Source organism: Nycticebus coucang, chromosome 12 (genome assembly GCF_027406575.1).
Source record: "Nycticebus coucang isolate mNycCou1 chromosome 12, mNycCou1.pri, whole genome shotgun sequence".
In the NCBI taxonomy this organism is placed as follows: Eukaryota; Metazoa; Chordata; class Mammalia; order Primates; family Lorisidae; genus Nycticebus; species Nycticebus coucang.
This window is the reverse complement of record NC_069791.1, coordinates 81,683,402-81,697,907: the sequence shown is the minus strand read 5'-3', so window position 1 is coordinate 81,697,907 and position 14,506 is coordinate 81,683,402. Positions and strand designations below refer to the sequence as shown.

General features: G+C 52.6%; 1 protein-coding gene across 3 annotated transcripts in view; it reads left to right on the top strand.

Moving 5' to 3' along the window:
• The first annotated feature begins 7,461 nt into the window (after window positions 1–7,461).
• The window catches only part of FBXL19 (F-box and leucine rich repeat protein 19), a 28,323-nt gene continuing 21,278 nt past the window's right edge, over window positions 7,462–14,506 (top strand). The window contains exons 1-7 of one of the 3 annotated variants that reach the window (XM_053555043.1): window positions 7,462–7,784; window positions 9,059–9,259; window positions 10,595–10,738; window positions 10,862–10,948; window positions 11,056–11,274; window positions 11,775–11,807; window positions 13,089–13,600. In XM_053555043.1, coding sequence (XP_053411018.1) covers window positions 9,083–9,259; window positions 10,595–10,738; window positions 10,862–10,948; window positions 11,056–11,274; window positions 11,775–11,807; window positions 13,089–13,600 — 1,172 coding nt within the window. In that variant the 5' untranslated portion in view covers window positions 7,462–7,784; window positions 9,059–9,082. Of the gene's footprint in view, window positions 7,785–9,058; window positions 9,260–10,594; window positions 10,739–10,861; window positions 10,949–11,055; window positions 11,275–11,774; window positions 11,937–13,088; window positions 13,601–14,506 lie in introns of all 3 variants that reach the window. The other 2 variants (XM_053555042.1, XR_008373217.1) reach the window with 2 other exon arrangements.

Genomic DNA, 14,506 nt, shown 5'->3' with positions numbered 1-14,506 from the left:
AGAGTTTCACTTTATTGCCCTCGGTAGAGTGCCATGGCCTCACACAGCTCACAGCAACCTCCAACTCCTGGGCTTAAGCGATTCTCCTGCCTCAGCCTCCCGAGTAGCTGGGACTACAGGCGCCCGCCACAACGCCCGGCTATTTTTTTTTTTGATTGCAGTTTAGCCGGGGCCGGGTTTGAACCCGCCACCCTCGGTATATGGGGCCGGCGCCCTACTCACTGAGCCACAGGCGCCGCCCTGTATATTCTTTTTTTATTTTTATTTTTTGGCTGGGGCTGGTTTTGAAACCACCATCTCCAGTATATGAGGCTGGCACCCTACTCCTTTAAGCCACAGGCGCTGCCCAAAACTTATTTATTTATTTATTGCCCTCGGTAGAGTGCAGTGGCGTCACAGCTCACAGCAACCTCCAAATCCTGGGCTTAGGCGATTTTCTTGCCTCAGCTCCCCCAGTGGCTGTGAGTACAGGCACCCGACACAATGCCCGATTATTTTTTGTCGTCGTTGTTGTTGTTTTTGTTGTAGTTTGGCCGGGGCCTGGTTGGAACACACCACCCTCAGTATATGGGGTTGGTGCCCTACTCACTGAGCCACAGGAGCCACCCCTAAAGCCGGAGGTTCCTTTTTTTTTTGCAGAGACAGAGTTTCACTTTATCGCCATAGTAGAGTGCTATGGTGTCATATAGCTCACAGCAACCTCCAACTCTTGGGCTTAGGCAATTTCCTTGCCTCAGCCTCCCAAGTAGCTGGGACCACAGGTGCCCGCCACAACACCCAGCTATTTTTTTGTTATAGTTTGGCCAGTGCCAGGTTCAAACTAGCCACTGCTTGACACCCTACCCACTGAGGTGCCACTCTAACCCTGTATAATCAAAAATATGAATTCCCCCCTCTCTCCAACCCCTGGTAATATTTAATTTAAATATTTGAGACAGAGTGAGACCCTGTCTCCCCCCCCAATTTTTTTAAACTATGGAGAATAGACACATCATTATTTATTAATCACATAATTCAGAGTTAGAAACTCCTAGTTGACTCCCCTCCACATTAGTCACACCCTCTTTCAATTTATTATTATTATTATTTTGAAGGATAGATAATAATATTATCTAGACTTGCCCTGGTTAGAGTGCAGTGGTGCCGTCATAGCTCACAGCAATTTCAAACTCTTGGGCTCAAGCAATCCTCCTGCCTCAGCATCCCAGGTAATTGGGACTGCAGGTGTCAGTTACTAGGCCCAGGTAGTTTTTCTATTTTTAGTAGAAATGGTGTCTCACTCTTGCTCAGGATGGTTTCAAACTCCTGAACTCAAGCAATCCACCTGCTTTTGCCTCCCAGAATGCTAGGATTACAAGTGTGAACCACCTCTCCTGGCCAAGGAGAAACTCTAGCCTGGGGCAACAGAATGAGATTCTGTCTCAAATATATATGTGATATATGTGTGTATATATATATTTGTTCTTATTTTTAGTTGTGATAAAAATAGAATACAAATGTACCATCTTAAGAGGGAAACTTGTACAATGCCCACAGCCTTTGCTGCAGGTACCCACTTAGAGCATAGATCGTGGCTCTCAAACAGAAGGGCAGAAATGTAAACAGAAATGTGATATTATGTAGAGATAATGTGTAGAGAATCAGGGAGAAGTTTCTATTGGCAGTTTGGATTGCCATTGGAAAACTAGCTACTGATAACATTTGATCCTTCAGGAATACTGGCCAATGAGCTCTATTGAAGTGTTCCTTGGCCACCTAAAACCATTACTGGGCATTTTACTTTTGAAATTTTCACTAACCAGATCCATGAAGCTTTTTGGGAGCTTTGCTTTTTGGTGATTACTGATCACAGGGCTGAACCACCAACTAGCAGAGGCATTCTCTGTTCACTTGTTTACCATAGTTCAGTGTAAATGAGATTCTATAGCTGAGAATGGCTCATGTTCCAGCTATTCTCCAAGGTGAGTGGATCACTTGAGCCCAGCAGTCTGAGTTCAGCTAGGCAACTTCCAGGTATGTGGCAAGTGTGCCCTTCTATAACTCCTTTGAAAGGATGTTGTTATAGAGAGCTTTTCAGAGGATGGCTTTAGACCACTTGGTGATAGGTGTCTTCCTATGTGAGGGCCTGGGCTATAGGGCTGCAGATCAGTTTCAGAAATAGGTCCTGCCATTTCAGTCTTCTGAGGGCAGGTGCTGAAAACAAAAGAATACCTGCCTGCTACCTACTATCTGATTTATCAATAAAATGTAAACAGAAGTATCATGTGTCACATCTGGCCAGAGGCTATGAAGTCCAGTATATGTTTCACCAAGGCCTCCTCCCCCCCCCTAAGATGGTGAACTTGGAAGCTTGTAGTATAAAGATAGATCCTCTTGGGCGGCGCCTGTGGCTCAGTGAGTAGGGTACCGGCCCCATATACCAAGGGTGGAGGGTTCGAACCCAGCACCGGCCAAACTGCAACAAAAAATTGCCAGGCGTTGTGGCGGGCACCTGTAGTCCCAGCTTCTCAGGAGGCTGAGGCAAGAGAATTGCCTAAACCCAAGAGCTGGAGGTTGCTGTGAGCTGTGACGCCACAGCCCTCTACTGATGGCAACAAAGTGAGACTCTGTCTCAAAAAAAAAGATGGATCCTCTCCTCTCAGCCTGATTCCTTGAGCAACTACAAGGATCAGGCCTCCCCCACTGACCAACGGTGTGCATGCAGCATGAACAAGAAACAAACCTTTGTTTTTATTTTTATTTTTATTTTTTTTGTAGAGACAGAGTCTCACTTTATGGCCCTCGGTAGAGTGTGCTGTGGCCTCACACAGCTCACAGCAACCTCCAACTCCTGGGCTTAAGCGATTCTCCTGCCTCAGCCTCCCGAGCAGCTGGGACTACAGGCACCCGCCACAACGCCCGGCTATTTTTTGGTTGCAGTTTGGCTGGGGCAGGGTTTGAACCCGTCACCCTCGGTATATGGGGCCAGCGCCCTACCGACTGAGCCACAGGCGCCGCCCAAACCTTTGTTTTTATAAACTACCAAAATTTGAGTATTGTTATTCCGGCATATCTCAGCCTACCCTGGCTGACTTCTACAGAGGTCCACTGAGAAGAAAGGGCAGCTATTGCTAAAAAGGAACCTCAGGATGAATAGGCCACACACATGCCCTACTCCACACTCTCCCAGAATTCAGTGTTCTCATTCCCAGGCAGTAGGCAGGTGTCCTCCTTTTGTTTTCAGCAGCTTCCCTCAGAAGACTGAATGGTAGGACCTGTTTCTGAAACTGATCTGCAGCCCTATGGCCCACGCCCTCACATAGGAAAACAACTATCACTGAGTGGTCTTAAGCCATCCTCCCAAAGATTTTTTTTTTAAGTCTCACTGTTGCCCTCAAGCCATCCTCCTGCCTCATCCTCCCAAGTAGCTGGACTAAAGGTGTTACCACACCTGGCTAACTTTTTTCTATTTTTTTTTTTTAGTAGAGACAGAGGTTTCACTTTTGCTCAGGCTGGTCTCCAACTCCTGAGCTCAAGGGATCCATCCACCTCGACTTCCTAAATTAGAGTCCTGGGATTACAGGTGTGAGTCACCACGCTAGGCCCCAAAGGTCCCTAAACAAAGTGCAGCAATAAAAAAGAAAAATATCTTTTCACAAATGCAAACTTGCTTATAGGTGCCACATTCTCTGAATTCACTAATGTTTAAAGAGATCTGACTGTTGTCTTTGTATTTTAATGTCAATATGGCTGGATTATAGTTGTTTGGGAGTTTTTATTGAATTTTGTTTTGTTTTTTGAGACACAGTCTTACTTTGTCACCATTGGTAGAGTGCTGTGGTGTCATAGCTCACCACAACCTCAAACTCTTGGGCTCAGGCGATCTCCTAGCCTGAGCCTCCTGAGTAGCTGGGACTCTAGGTGTCTGCAGCAATGCCCACTATTTTTTTTTTTTTGTAGAGACAGAGTCTCACTTTATGGCCCTCGGTAGAGTGCTGCGGCCTCACACAGCTCACAGCAACCTCCAACTCCTGGGCTTAAGCGATTCTCCTGCCTCAGCCTCCCAAGTAGCTGGGACTACAGGCGTCCGCCACAATGCCCGGCTATTTTTTGGTTGCAGTTTGGCCGGGGCCGGGTTTGAACCCGCCACCCTCAGTATATGGGGCCGGCGCCTTACTGACTGAGCCACAGGCGCCGCCCTATGCCCAGCTATTTTTACAGACAGGTTCTTGCTCTTGCTCAGGTTGCCTTGAACGCTTGAGGTCAGGCAATCCACCTGCCTCGACCTCCCACAGTGTTAGGATTACAGGCGTGAAGCACGAAAGAGATGTGAGATGGAAGGTTGGTAAAGGGATATTAGACAGATGGAATAGAGGTAAGAGTTTGAGAAAGCCCTGAAGCAACATGCATTCAAGCCCAAGTGAAAGCAGTAAGGACAAGGAAGAGACATACAATCTTCTTTTTTCTTTTGAGACAGAGTTTTAGTATGTCGCCCTCGGTAGGGTGCTGTAGCATCACAGCTCACAGCAACCTCAAACTCTTGAGCTTAAGTGATTCTCTTGCCTCAGCCTTTTAGAGTAGCTGGGATTACAGGCACCTGCCACAACGCCCAGCCATTTTTTGGTTGCAGTTGTCACTGTTGTTTAGCAAGGCAGGGCTGGGCTTGAACCAGCGCAGCTTTGCTACTCACTGAGGTACGGGCGTTAAGCCAAGACTCACAATCTTCTAAGAGTCAAGGTTTTAGGACAACGTGTGAGCTACCTTCAGCCTGAGGTCAGGCCCTGCAACCCTGGGACTTCCCACCACACTGGCAAGTGTTAACTTCCCTGACAGAAAAACCACCCCCACCAGTTCTTCCTGCAGGGCCCCCAAACACAGAAAAGAAAGGGAAGCAGAGGAGGCTGCCTAGGGTCAGAAGTAGGCAGTTGTTCAGGCAAAGGAGGAAAATCAAGAAAGCAGGTAATATAGCACAGAGGTGAGAGGCAGTCTCATTTGCGTAGGCAGATGCAGTGTCCAGACAGAGGCCTCCAAGGCTGACAGGAAATCAGGCAGGGAATGGGCTGGGCAGCAGGCGGCTCCTGAAACTTCAGGTTGAGGAATTTGGCCAGCTTGTAGGATCTCGGTAAAACGGCTGATGAGCGCCCCCTGGGAGTAGTGCTCAGTAGTGGACGCTGGGGGACCCAGATGAGAAGGGGCGGAGGGCAGCTCGAGAGATGCCGAGATGTGGGGTAGCCTGCCGGTCAGTTTCTTCTCACAGGAGCTAAAAACGTCCGGCATGATGGATTCTTGGGCATCCAGAACGGCTGGATTGAAAGAGACCTTGAAAAAGGAACTGCCAACACGTGTCCCATGTCAAAGGCGGGCATTTTCGTGACAAATTACATTGTCTTAACACACCTAACTGCTTCGAGGTGGGTATTATAATCCCCGTTACCCCCATTTTTAAGATGAGAAAACCAAGGTTTCGTGATTTCGTGGGGCAGGCGGGGGTTTTGTATGACTCCAGAGCCTTTTCCCTGGAGCCCTTAGGACTTGTAAGATACTGATTCCTGGAGCTTTGGGGGAACAAGCATCAAATGTGAGGAGCCCACGCTTTCCAAGGGACAACAGCCTGAGTATACTGTCGGCGAAAACCACGCCTCCCTTGTCGCGACAACAGTGATTACTGTTGCTTTCCTTGAAATGGGAAGTCCTCGCCGCACAAGAGTTGGGCATTCTGTATTCCTGGACCGTCCGGATGTCTTTCTCCCTCACCTGCACTGATCTCCACTGGTGACATGAATTTTTCCTCTCCGCTAGCGAGGGAAAACTTGGGACTACATTTCCCGGCAGACTGTTCAGAAGGGGGTGGTGGGGAGAGAAGGAAAGACTTTCCGTTTCCCTTGGCCAGCAATTTGGCGTGTCGGTAGTGATTCACATTTCTACAGTCAACGTTCTTTCTCTGTAGAACTCAGGTAGAGACTACGTTCCCCAGCAGGCACTAGCACAGAGGTCGAGTGCCTAGGCAGCCATCCTTATTGTAGTTCTTTACTTCATTTCCTCAGGGAATAGCCTTCGCTCCTGGACTACAAGTCCCACATAGCCACCTCCAGCCCTTTGGCCGCCATGTTTGCCGGTATCCCCCGCCCTGCTCCCTTCCATTGTCTAGACTGAAGATAACAGAAGAGAAATGGGAGGACTGCAACTCCCGTCAGGCCTTGTGCACGAAGGTGGGGGGGGCCCATTTCGATATTACAGGCGGGTGAGGTACCCAAGGTGATAGAATGAAGAGACCGGGAGAGGCTAGGTAGCCTGCCATCTTTATGGTAGTCTCCTATCCTCATGATTCGACCATTCCTAAGGAACACTAGAAGGCTAAAAAACTACTATTCCCATCGCACCTCGTAAGATCTATTACTAGTCAGGTGTGTGGCTCTCTTCCGCCATGTTGCTTGTAGTCCTCATTCCGTTTCACCTTTCCATTGTTCCTGATGAGTAGAAATGGCAGCGGGAAGGCAGCAGATGGACTGCGACTCCCGTCAGGTACCACACACGCGGAGGGTTGTGGACAGGAGCGCGTACGAGCGGCTGGGAAAGAGGTCGGGTCGGGGGAGAAGGCCATCTTGTTTGTAGTCATCGTTCCCGCTCCTTCTCTATGTTCTGCAACTGGGAGCCTCCGGGCAACTGGACTATAACTCCCGGCATCCTCGTCTCCCGGCTTGGCACGCTCTCCGCCATCTTGTTCGTAGTCCCCGCTGGCCCCAGCATCCTATTGTTCCTGCCGTGGCGTCAGTGTCCGCAGGACTACAACTCCCGTCGTGCCCCGCGCGCGCCGTCCTGGAAAGTAGAGGTGGTGAAGGAAGGAGGGGCAGGGGGCGGGGTTTTTCCAAGAGAAGGAGGGAGTGAGGAGGAGGAGGAGGGAAGGAGGAGGGAGGGGAGGGGGTAGAGAGGAGGAAGGAGGAAGGAGCTGAGGAGGGATGAGAGAGGCAGCCGGGGCCCCGGGCCGAAGCAGCGCGGGGCCGGGGGACCAGGGGGGCTGAGACACCCCAACTGCCCCCTTCCCCCTTCCCTGTCCCCCTCCCTCTTTTCCTTCCACCCTTCCGTTTGAGGAGGGGGATTTATTCACATTTTACTTAAATCCCTATCTCCCGAGGGTCGCGCGCTGGGGGGAGGGGGAGAGGGCGGGGGTGCGCGCCGGCTGGGGGGGCGGGGCCGGTGCTGCTTCCTTCAACCCAGTCTGCTTGCTCCGTAGCCGTAAGGCAGGGGGCCGCAGTCCAGGGGCTGGCCCAGGGGAGGGGGGCAGGTTACAACGACCCCCCCCTCCCCGGGAACGGCGGTGGGCGGGGCTTGAACCCCGGAAACGGTGGGGGGCCCAGGCCTAGTCCTGGACCCCTGGGCAGTGGGGGCCGAGAAGGGGCCAGTTAAAGGGCCGGGGGCGCTGGGGAGAGGCGGGGCGGGGTGGGGGGAGGGGAACTGGTACTGAGACCCGGGACTGAGTGGGGCTCGGACAGAAGCTGAGCACCCTGCGCCCAAGGAGCCCCCGTTGGCCTGGGGGGGCTGAGGGACTGAGCCCCCCAGAGCAGGACCTCCCCCTGGAAGGGCCGCGCCGCATCCCGTGGGAGGGCCTCGCCCCCGGCGCCCCCCATCTCCACTTGCCGCCGTCCCGGCCTCCGCCGGAGGGAGGGGCCGAGCGCCCTCGAGGGGCCGTGGACCCCGGCGTTCTGAGCGTTCAGCGCCCCGCGCCGCCCGGCCCCCCCGCCGCCGATGGCCGCCGACCCGCCGGGAGCTGCCGAGAAGGGAGAGATGGCTCCCGGGACACGTGTGAGGTGGGTTCGTGCGGCTCCTCCTCACTCCCAGACCTGGGCAGCTCCCACTCCCATTCATCCTCAGCCCGGCCTCGCTCCACCTTCCCCACCCCCCAGCCTCGCCCTCTGTTTGCTCCAAACTCCTCAACCTCCAGCCTACCTTCTCATTACCTCTCAACCCTGGGGAACTGGCCTTCCTTGCTAGACCCTGCTTCCCCTTGCAGACCCCCTCTTCCCTGCCTGCAGTGGCTGCCCTCCAGGACCCTCCCCTGCAGCGCTGGAGGGCTCCTTACCCCTATGATGGGTCTGGAAGTCCCTGAAAAGGGGGAAGCTGGGGAAGACTGACTAGGAAGAGATCCTCTGGGCCTTCTGTGTCCATATGGGATCTTGGAGGATCTGGTTTCCAAGGGAAAGGGAGCACAAGGGGTTCTAGACAATTAGGGTTGGAAGGCAGCCTGGGAAGCTGAGGGAATCTCTTGAGTTCTGTGGAGATGTTAGGCTGGATTCTAGAATCCTGGGGAATCTGGGAGATTGCCCAAGTTGACCTGAGGGATCTGAGAGGAGGATGTCTTGAACAGAGGGAGCTCTGTGGAGAGCAGAGGAGTTGAGATCTTGGCCTGAGAAAGGACTCTGAAGAAGCATCTCAGGGGTGTGTCAGAGCCCCAGGAAGTCTGGTGGCACAGTGGATCATTAAGGATTGGGGGACAAAGATACCATTGGATCTGGTGACAATATCTACATTTGGGGGCAAGAGAGATTATGTGATCATTGCGTATAAGAAGAGAGAGGGAGGGAAAAAGAAAAGTCTGGAGCTTCCACCCATGGATCTGTGGGTATCTTGAAGGGAAATCAGGAGAGTTTTAGGTTGGGAACAGTGTGGGGTAGTCTACAGTTGGATAAACAGGGGAAGAGTGGGACCTCTGTGAGGTATCATCACAGATAAGGAGCGCCTGGCTTTCCCAAGGATCTTTGGTGTGGGCTTGTCAGAAGAGAGGACCTGAGTGTCCCTCCTCCTCCCTGGTCTAGGGAAGGGACATTGAAAAAGTGTTAGAGGAGAAGTGAGATCAGGAAGGCAGTTCTTTCGGCTTTCAGAAGAGCCAGTTGAGCTGCTGCAGGGAGAGAGTGGCCTGGAATAGAGGGAGTGGGCTCCCTTAGACACACAGGAGGGGGTGAACTCATTGTCCCCCCTGAAGAGGAGAGCAAGCTCTGCTTACCTAAAGGAGTGGAGAGCTGCCAGAAGCCTTCCTGCCAGGCCCCCAGCCGGCTCATCTGACCTCACCACCATCTACCCACAGCCCTCGGCGTTGCTGACGCCCCCAATGTCGTCGAGCAGCCGAGGGCCGGGGGCCGGAGCGCGCCGACGCCGAACCCGCTGCCGCCGCTGCCGGGCCTGTGTGCGAACTGAGTGCGGGGACTGCCACTTCTGCCGAGACATGAAGAAGTTTGGAGGGCCCGGGCGCATGAAGCAGTCGTGCCTGCTCCGGCAGTGCACTGCCGTGAGTTCTCTGCCCAATCTTCCCCAGCTGGCCCCATACCTTTCTGGGATGGCTGGCACCTGCTTCCCAGAATGTTCTGTAGAGTTGCTGTTTGTTCGCTCATTAATTTCCTTCTTTCATTCACTGGTTTGTTTAAACGTTGATTTTTGTCCTCAGCGCCATACTGGGGGCAGTGTTCAAGTGCATAGAATAATCTGACTTAGTCCCTGCCTTCATGCTTTTTCCCCAGCTCTTGGGCACAAACCCTCTGCTATATCACTCCCCAGAGGCATCTGTGCACAAGGCACCCATCCCCAGAGCTAGCTCCCTGTGAACAGGTCTTGCCCTTCTCTGGCTTCTTCCTCACTCAGGGTGATCTTGGATTTGAGGCCAGGCTCACCCTTTGTGTGACCTTGAGCAAATCACTTTGAATGTCAGGTACCTTCTCTGTAAAATGTTTCTTTTGTTGAGCTGTAGAGATTAAACAATAGTCTGAATGTGAATGTGCCTACCACAAGGCCCAGCACACAGTAGGTATCAGGGAAACATGGGTTTCCGCTCTGCCTTCCTCATCCTTTGAGTGTCCCTGAGCTCCAGAGAGCAGCTCTCCCCAGCAGCCATGAGGAGCCAGCTGCATCCTGCACCCCCCTCCCCATACCACCACCTCCCTCTCTTCCTCCAACTGTTCTTTCCTGGTCTGTCTCTTCATTCTTCAGCCCCTTTTCTCTTTCACCCAAACCCCCTTCTTCACTTTGCTTTTCCTTCTTCCCCTATCTGCACCTTCCTTGATCCTGCAACATCCCATCGTCCTCCTCAAAATCACATTGTCTGAAGGCTGCTCCTGTTTTCCCTAGGACTAGCCAGTTGACTTTAATGTTCCCAGGGGTCTTGCCAAAACCAGGTTCACTGTGAGCAGATTCAGAGCAATCCCAGAATCAGCCCAAGTTGCTGCCATGTCTTCTTCTACCCTCTCTGATATTGTCATATTTGCCTGTGATCTCTCTCCTTCCTCCAAGCAGGCTTTAATTTCAGGGTCGTGATAGTCCTGGATCTATAACTGCAGCAGTTATAACTATGTATCAAATGTTCCTCATGTTTTATCTCATTTTTACAAGAGTCCTGCAAGGGGAGGATTGGGAGCTCCATTTTACAGATGCAGAAACAGAGTTTAAGGTTAAATCAGTTGCTTGAGGTCACACTGCAAAAAAAGAGCAGCAGATTCAGGATTTCACATAGTTTAACCCATGAGTTCTGAACCACCTCATCCAGCAGCTGCCCAGAGTCCCTGAGGAAGAAGGGTCTTTCTCCTTCCTTGCTTGCCTTTGGGGTCCCTAATGTCCCTCTCTCTCCCAACAGCCCGTGCTCCCACACACAGCTGTGTGCCTCTTGTGTGGGGAGGCTGGGAAGGAGGACACAGTAGAGGGAGAGGAAGAGAAATTTGGTTTGAGCCTCATGGAGTGTACAATCTGCAACGAGATCGTCCACCCTGGCTGCCTGAAGGTGAAAGCCCTGAGTACCCTAGAGTCTAGGGTGGAGCAGATTGTCAAGGAGCAAGGAGGTGGGGCACATGGCCCAGAGGCTTACTGGCACCCTACATCTACTCCCTATTCTGTTTGCCTACAGATGGGGAAGGCTGAGGGTGTCATCAATGCAGAGATCCCCAACTGCTGGGAGTGTCCTCGCTGCACCCAGGAAGGGCGCACCAGCAAGGTAGGGGCAGGGGCTGGGCTTAGTGCCTGGCTCTGGGTAGGTGGTGGGATTCAGGAGGCAGTCAGCATTTCACCCCCACCCCCCCACTCCCGCTTCCATCTCCCCAGGATTCAGGTGAGGGGCCAGGCCGCCGCAGGGCCGACAACGGCGAGGAGGGCGCAAGCCTAGGGAGTGGATGGAAGCTGACGGAGGAGCCGACGCTTCCACCACCCCCGCCCAGGCGCAAGGGGCCCCTACCTGCCGGCCCAGCCCCAGAGGATGTGCCTGGGCCCCCCAAACGAAAGGAGAGGGAGGCAGGGAATGAACCCCCTACCCCAAGGAAAAAGGTGAGCCCTGGGAGCGTGCTCACTAGTGCCATCCCAAGGTATTCTGGGAGCTGTAGTTCTGGCTGTTTTGGGAGGGTGTAGGGTAGGGTCCTTGGAGACAGTGTTCCCTGGGTTCCCCCAGGGGTTGTTGGGAGATGTAGTTCAAGAATTGCCAGGTTGAGAGGAGGAGGGAGCATGCTCAGTATGGATAAGAGGTACTGGTGAGAGGGAACTGGCCTGAGCAGGAAGCTTTGGGAGCCCTGGGTGGGTTAGGAAGGAAGGAGAGAGCATGCTCAAATTAACTGCTACAGAGGACGAGGGGAGGGGCTGGAAAGGGCCTCAGGGAGAAGAAAGAGAAGATGAGAGCATGCTCAGCTAAGGTGAGCATGCTCAGAGTTCTCCCTGGGATGGGGGCTTCTGGGATTTGTAGTCCAAGAAGAAGGGATTGACTGTAGTTTTGTGAGCAAGAAAGGCCTAATGGGGTCTCCCCCTTCCCTGGTATCTTCTTCTTGCCCTGGTAGGTGAAAGGAGGCCGAGAGAGGCACCTGAAGAAGGTGGGTGGAGATGCCTGCCTCCTCCGAGGATCGGACCCAGGCGGCCCAGGCCTTCTGCCCCCCAGGGTTCTGAATCCAAGCCAGGCTTTCTCGTCCTGCCACCCTGGGCTCCCTCCCGAGAACTGGGAGGTGTGCCGGGGACCTCCTCCCTCCCCTTCCCACTTTTTCTTGCTCCACCCTGTAGACAAGATCTGTCTCTTTTTGCTCATCTTGTCCTGCCCCATCCCACTTGTCCATTATTAGCGTCTGGACCCCTAAGGAGAATTGGGTGGAAGAGGGGGTTGAGCTCACTCCACAGGAGCCCCTGATCTCCCCAGAATCCTCAGGGTATCATCTGGCCCATTGCCTCATGTTTCCAACGCTTAAAGGAGAAAGAACTGAGTTCACATTTTTGCCTAACCACTGACACTGAACGTGTATGGTCTTGGCAGCCTGGCAGCTGCTCTGAGCCTCATTTTCCTCATCCACAAAATGGAGATGATGCTACCTACCTTACCTTCTTATCCCATAGTAATGTATAAATCTAATGAGTAAATGAGCTTTGTAAGCTATAAAATTTGCCTAGATTTAAGGGAAATAAGGCCCAGAAGGATTTAAAGACTTCCAAGGTCACACAGCAAAGCCAGAATTTAGTTACTACATCGCACTGACACACTGAACACAAAAGTGTACCTTGATTGTGTTCAAATCCTGCCTTTGTTGTCTGTCAGTCTGTAACCTAGGGCAAATCACTTAGTCTCTTTGAGTTTCAGTTTCCTCACTTCTAAAAAGAGTGGTGTGGCCCAAGTTGCCACTACGTTAGAGCATTATGAGGACAGAACAAGTCCGCAGGTGTGGGGTACTCCACTTGGGGCTAGATGATCAACCTTTTTACTCTTACGTTGAATAGACTCTCAGAATTGTCTATTCTAGCTCTTCCTTTGAGTTGTAGATGATGAAGCGGGGGCTTCTCAGCTCATACAGAAAGTTGATAAGCAAGCTAGTACTCAAAACTACGTCTCTAACTGTTCTTCATTCCAAACTGTTTTTAGAACTTCATAAGCCATTGAAACTCATAAGCTTTAAGTTCTTTGAATTAGTATCTTTATGTTACAGATAGGAAGTTGAAGTCTAGAGACAGGCAATGACTTGGTGAAAATCTCATATTGTTTAGGAGCTAAACCAGGGCTGGAACTCAGGACTATCCCTTGGGCTATTCATCCCCTGGTGACTCCTCATGGGTAGGGGGGGTGGGAAAGTATATCCCAGGCCCTAGAACAGCCTCACCCTATCTTCCTGCAGAAACCAAAGCCACCTTTGGCCTCTGCTGAGGGCCCAGCGGTACCGTCCCCATCACCACAGAGGGAGAAGCTTGAGCGTTTCAAGCGAATGTGCCAGCTGTTGGAGCGGGTGCCTGACACCTCCTCTTCCTCCTCGGACTCTGATTCTGACTCCGACTCATCAGGCACATCGTTGAGTGAGGATGAGGCCCCTGGCGAGGCCCGGAATGGGCGACGGCCAGCCCGGGGCAGCTCTGGCGAGAAGGAGAACCGTGGGGGGCGGCGGGCTGTGCGCCCTGGCAGTGGGGGGCCCCTGCTCAGCTGGCCCTTGGGCCCTGCCCCACCACCCCGGCCTCCACAGCTGGAGCGGCATGTGGTGCGGCCCCCACCTCGAAGCCCTGAGCCTGACACGCTGCCTTTGGCTGCCGGATCCGATCACCCCTTGCCCCGGGCTGCCTGGCTTCGTGTCTTCCAGCACCTTGGGCCCCGAGACCTGTGTATTTGCATGCGAGTCTGCCGGACTTGGAGCCGCTGGTGAGTGGCCTGGACAGGCCTAAGTTCTGTTGGCAACATCTTCTCAATTGTTACGTAACCTGCAATAGGTCTCTGAGCCTCCTTGGGCCTTGTTTTTTGTTGGTGATATTTCTATAGTATGGACATATTATGAGTATGATGCTTCCGTATTTACGCACACAAGCTTCTTCCATTTGTGAGCTCATTTAAAACCCTCCTAGCAACTCTGTGAAGCTGAGCCCCATGGTCATATGGAGAGGAATTAGTAGAACCAGGAACGTAAACCCTCTGGTTCTAGAATCTGTCCTCTTAATAATAATAACTATTACTTATCAAGCATTTAGTATGTGCCAAACATAGTGCTAAGTGATGTAATGCATCACCTCACTTTTCATAGTGTCACTTTTTTTTTTTTTTTGTGGAGACAGAGTCTCACTTTATGGCCCTCGGTAGAGTGCTGTGGCCTCACCCAGCTCACAGCAACCTCCAACTCCTGGGCTTAAGGGATTCTCTTGCCTCAGCCTCCCGAGTAGCTGGGACTACAGGCACCCGCCACAACGCCCGGCTATTTTTGGTTGCAGTTTGGCCGGGGCCGGGTTTGAACCCGTTACTCTCGGTATATGGGGCCAGCGCCTTACTGACTGAGCCACAGGCGCTGCCCATAGTGTCACTTCTGAAGATAGTTTGATTATTGGTCCCAGTGATAGAGGAGAAAGCTGTTCGCTGGGTAGCCCCAGCCCTCTCAAAGGCAGCCAACCTTAGACCTCATGACTCTGCTCGTAGCTTTCTTCCTTATGTGTACCACCATGTGCACCCTCTGTCCATCCTCCTTTCCCCCGTCCCCACCCCACCTTGTTCAGAAATGTCATTCATCCTCCCCAGCCTCCTATCTTCCTCTCTGATCCCACCCCAACTGCAGTTCCTCCT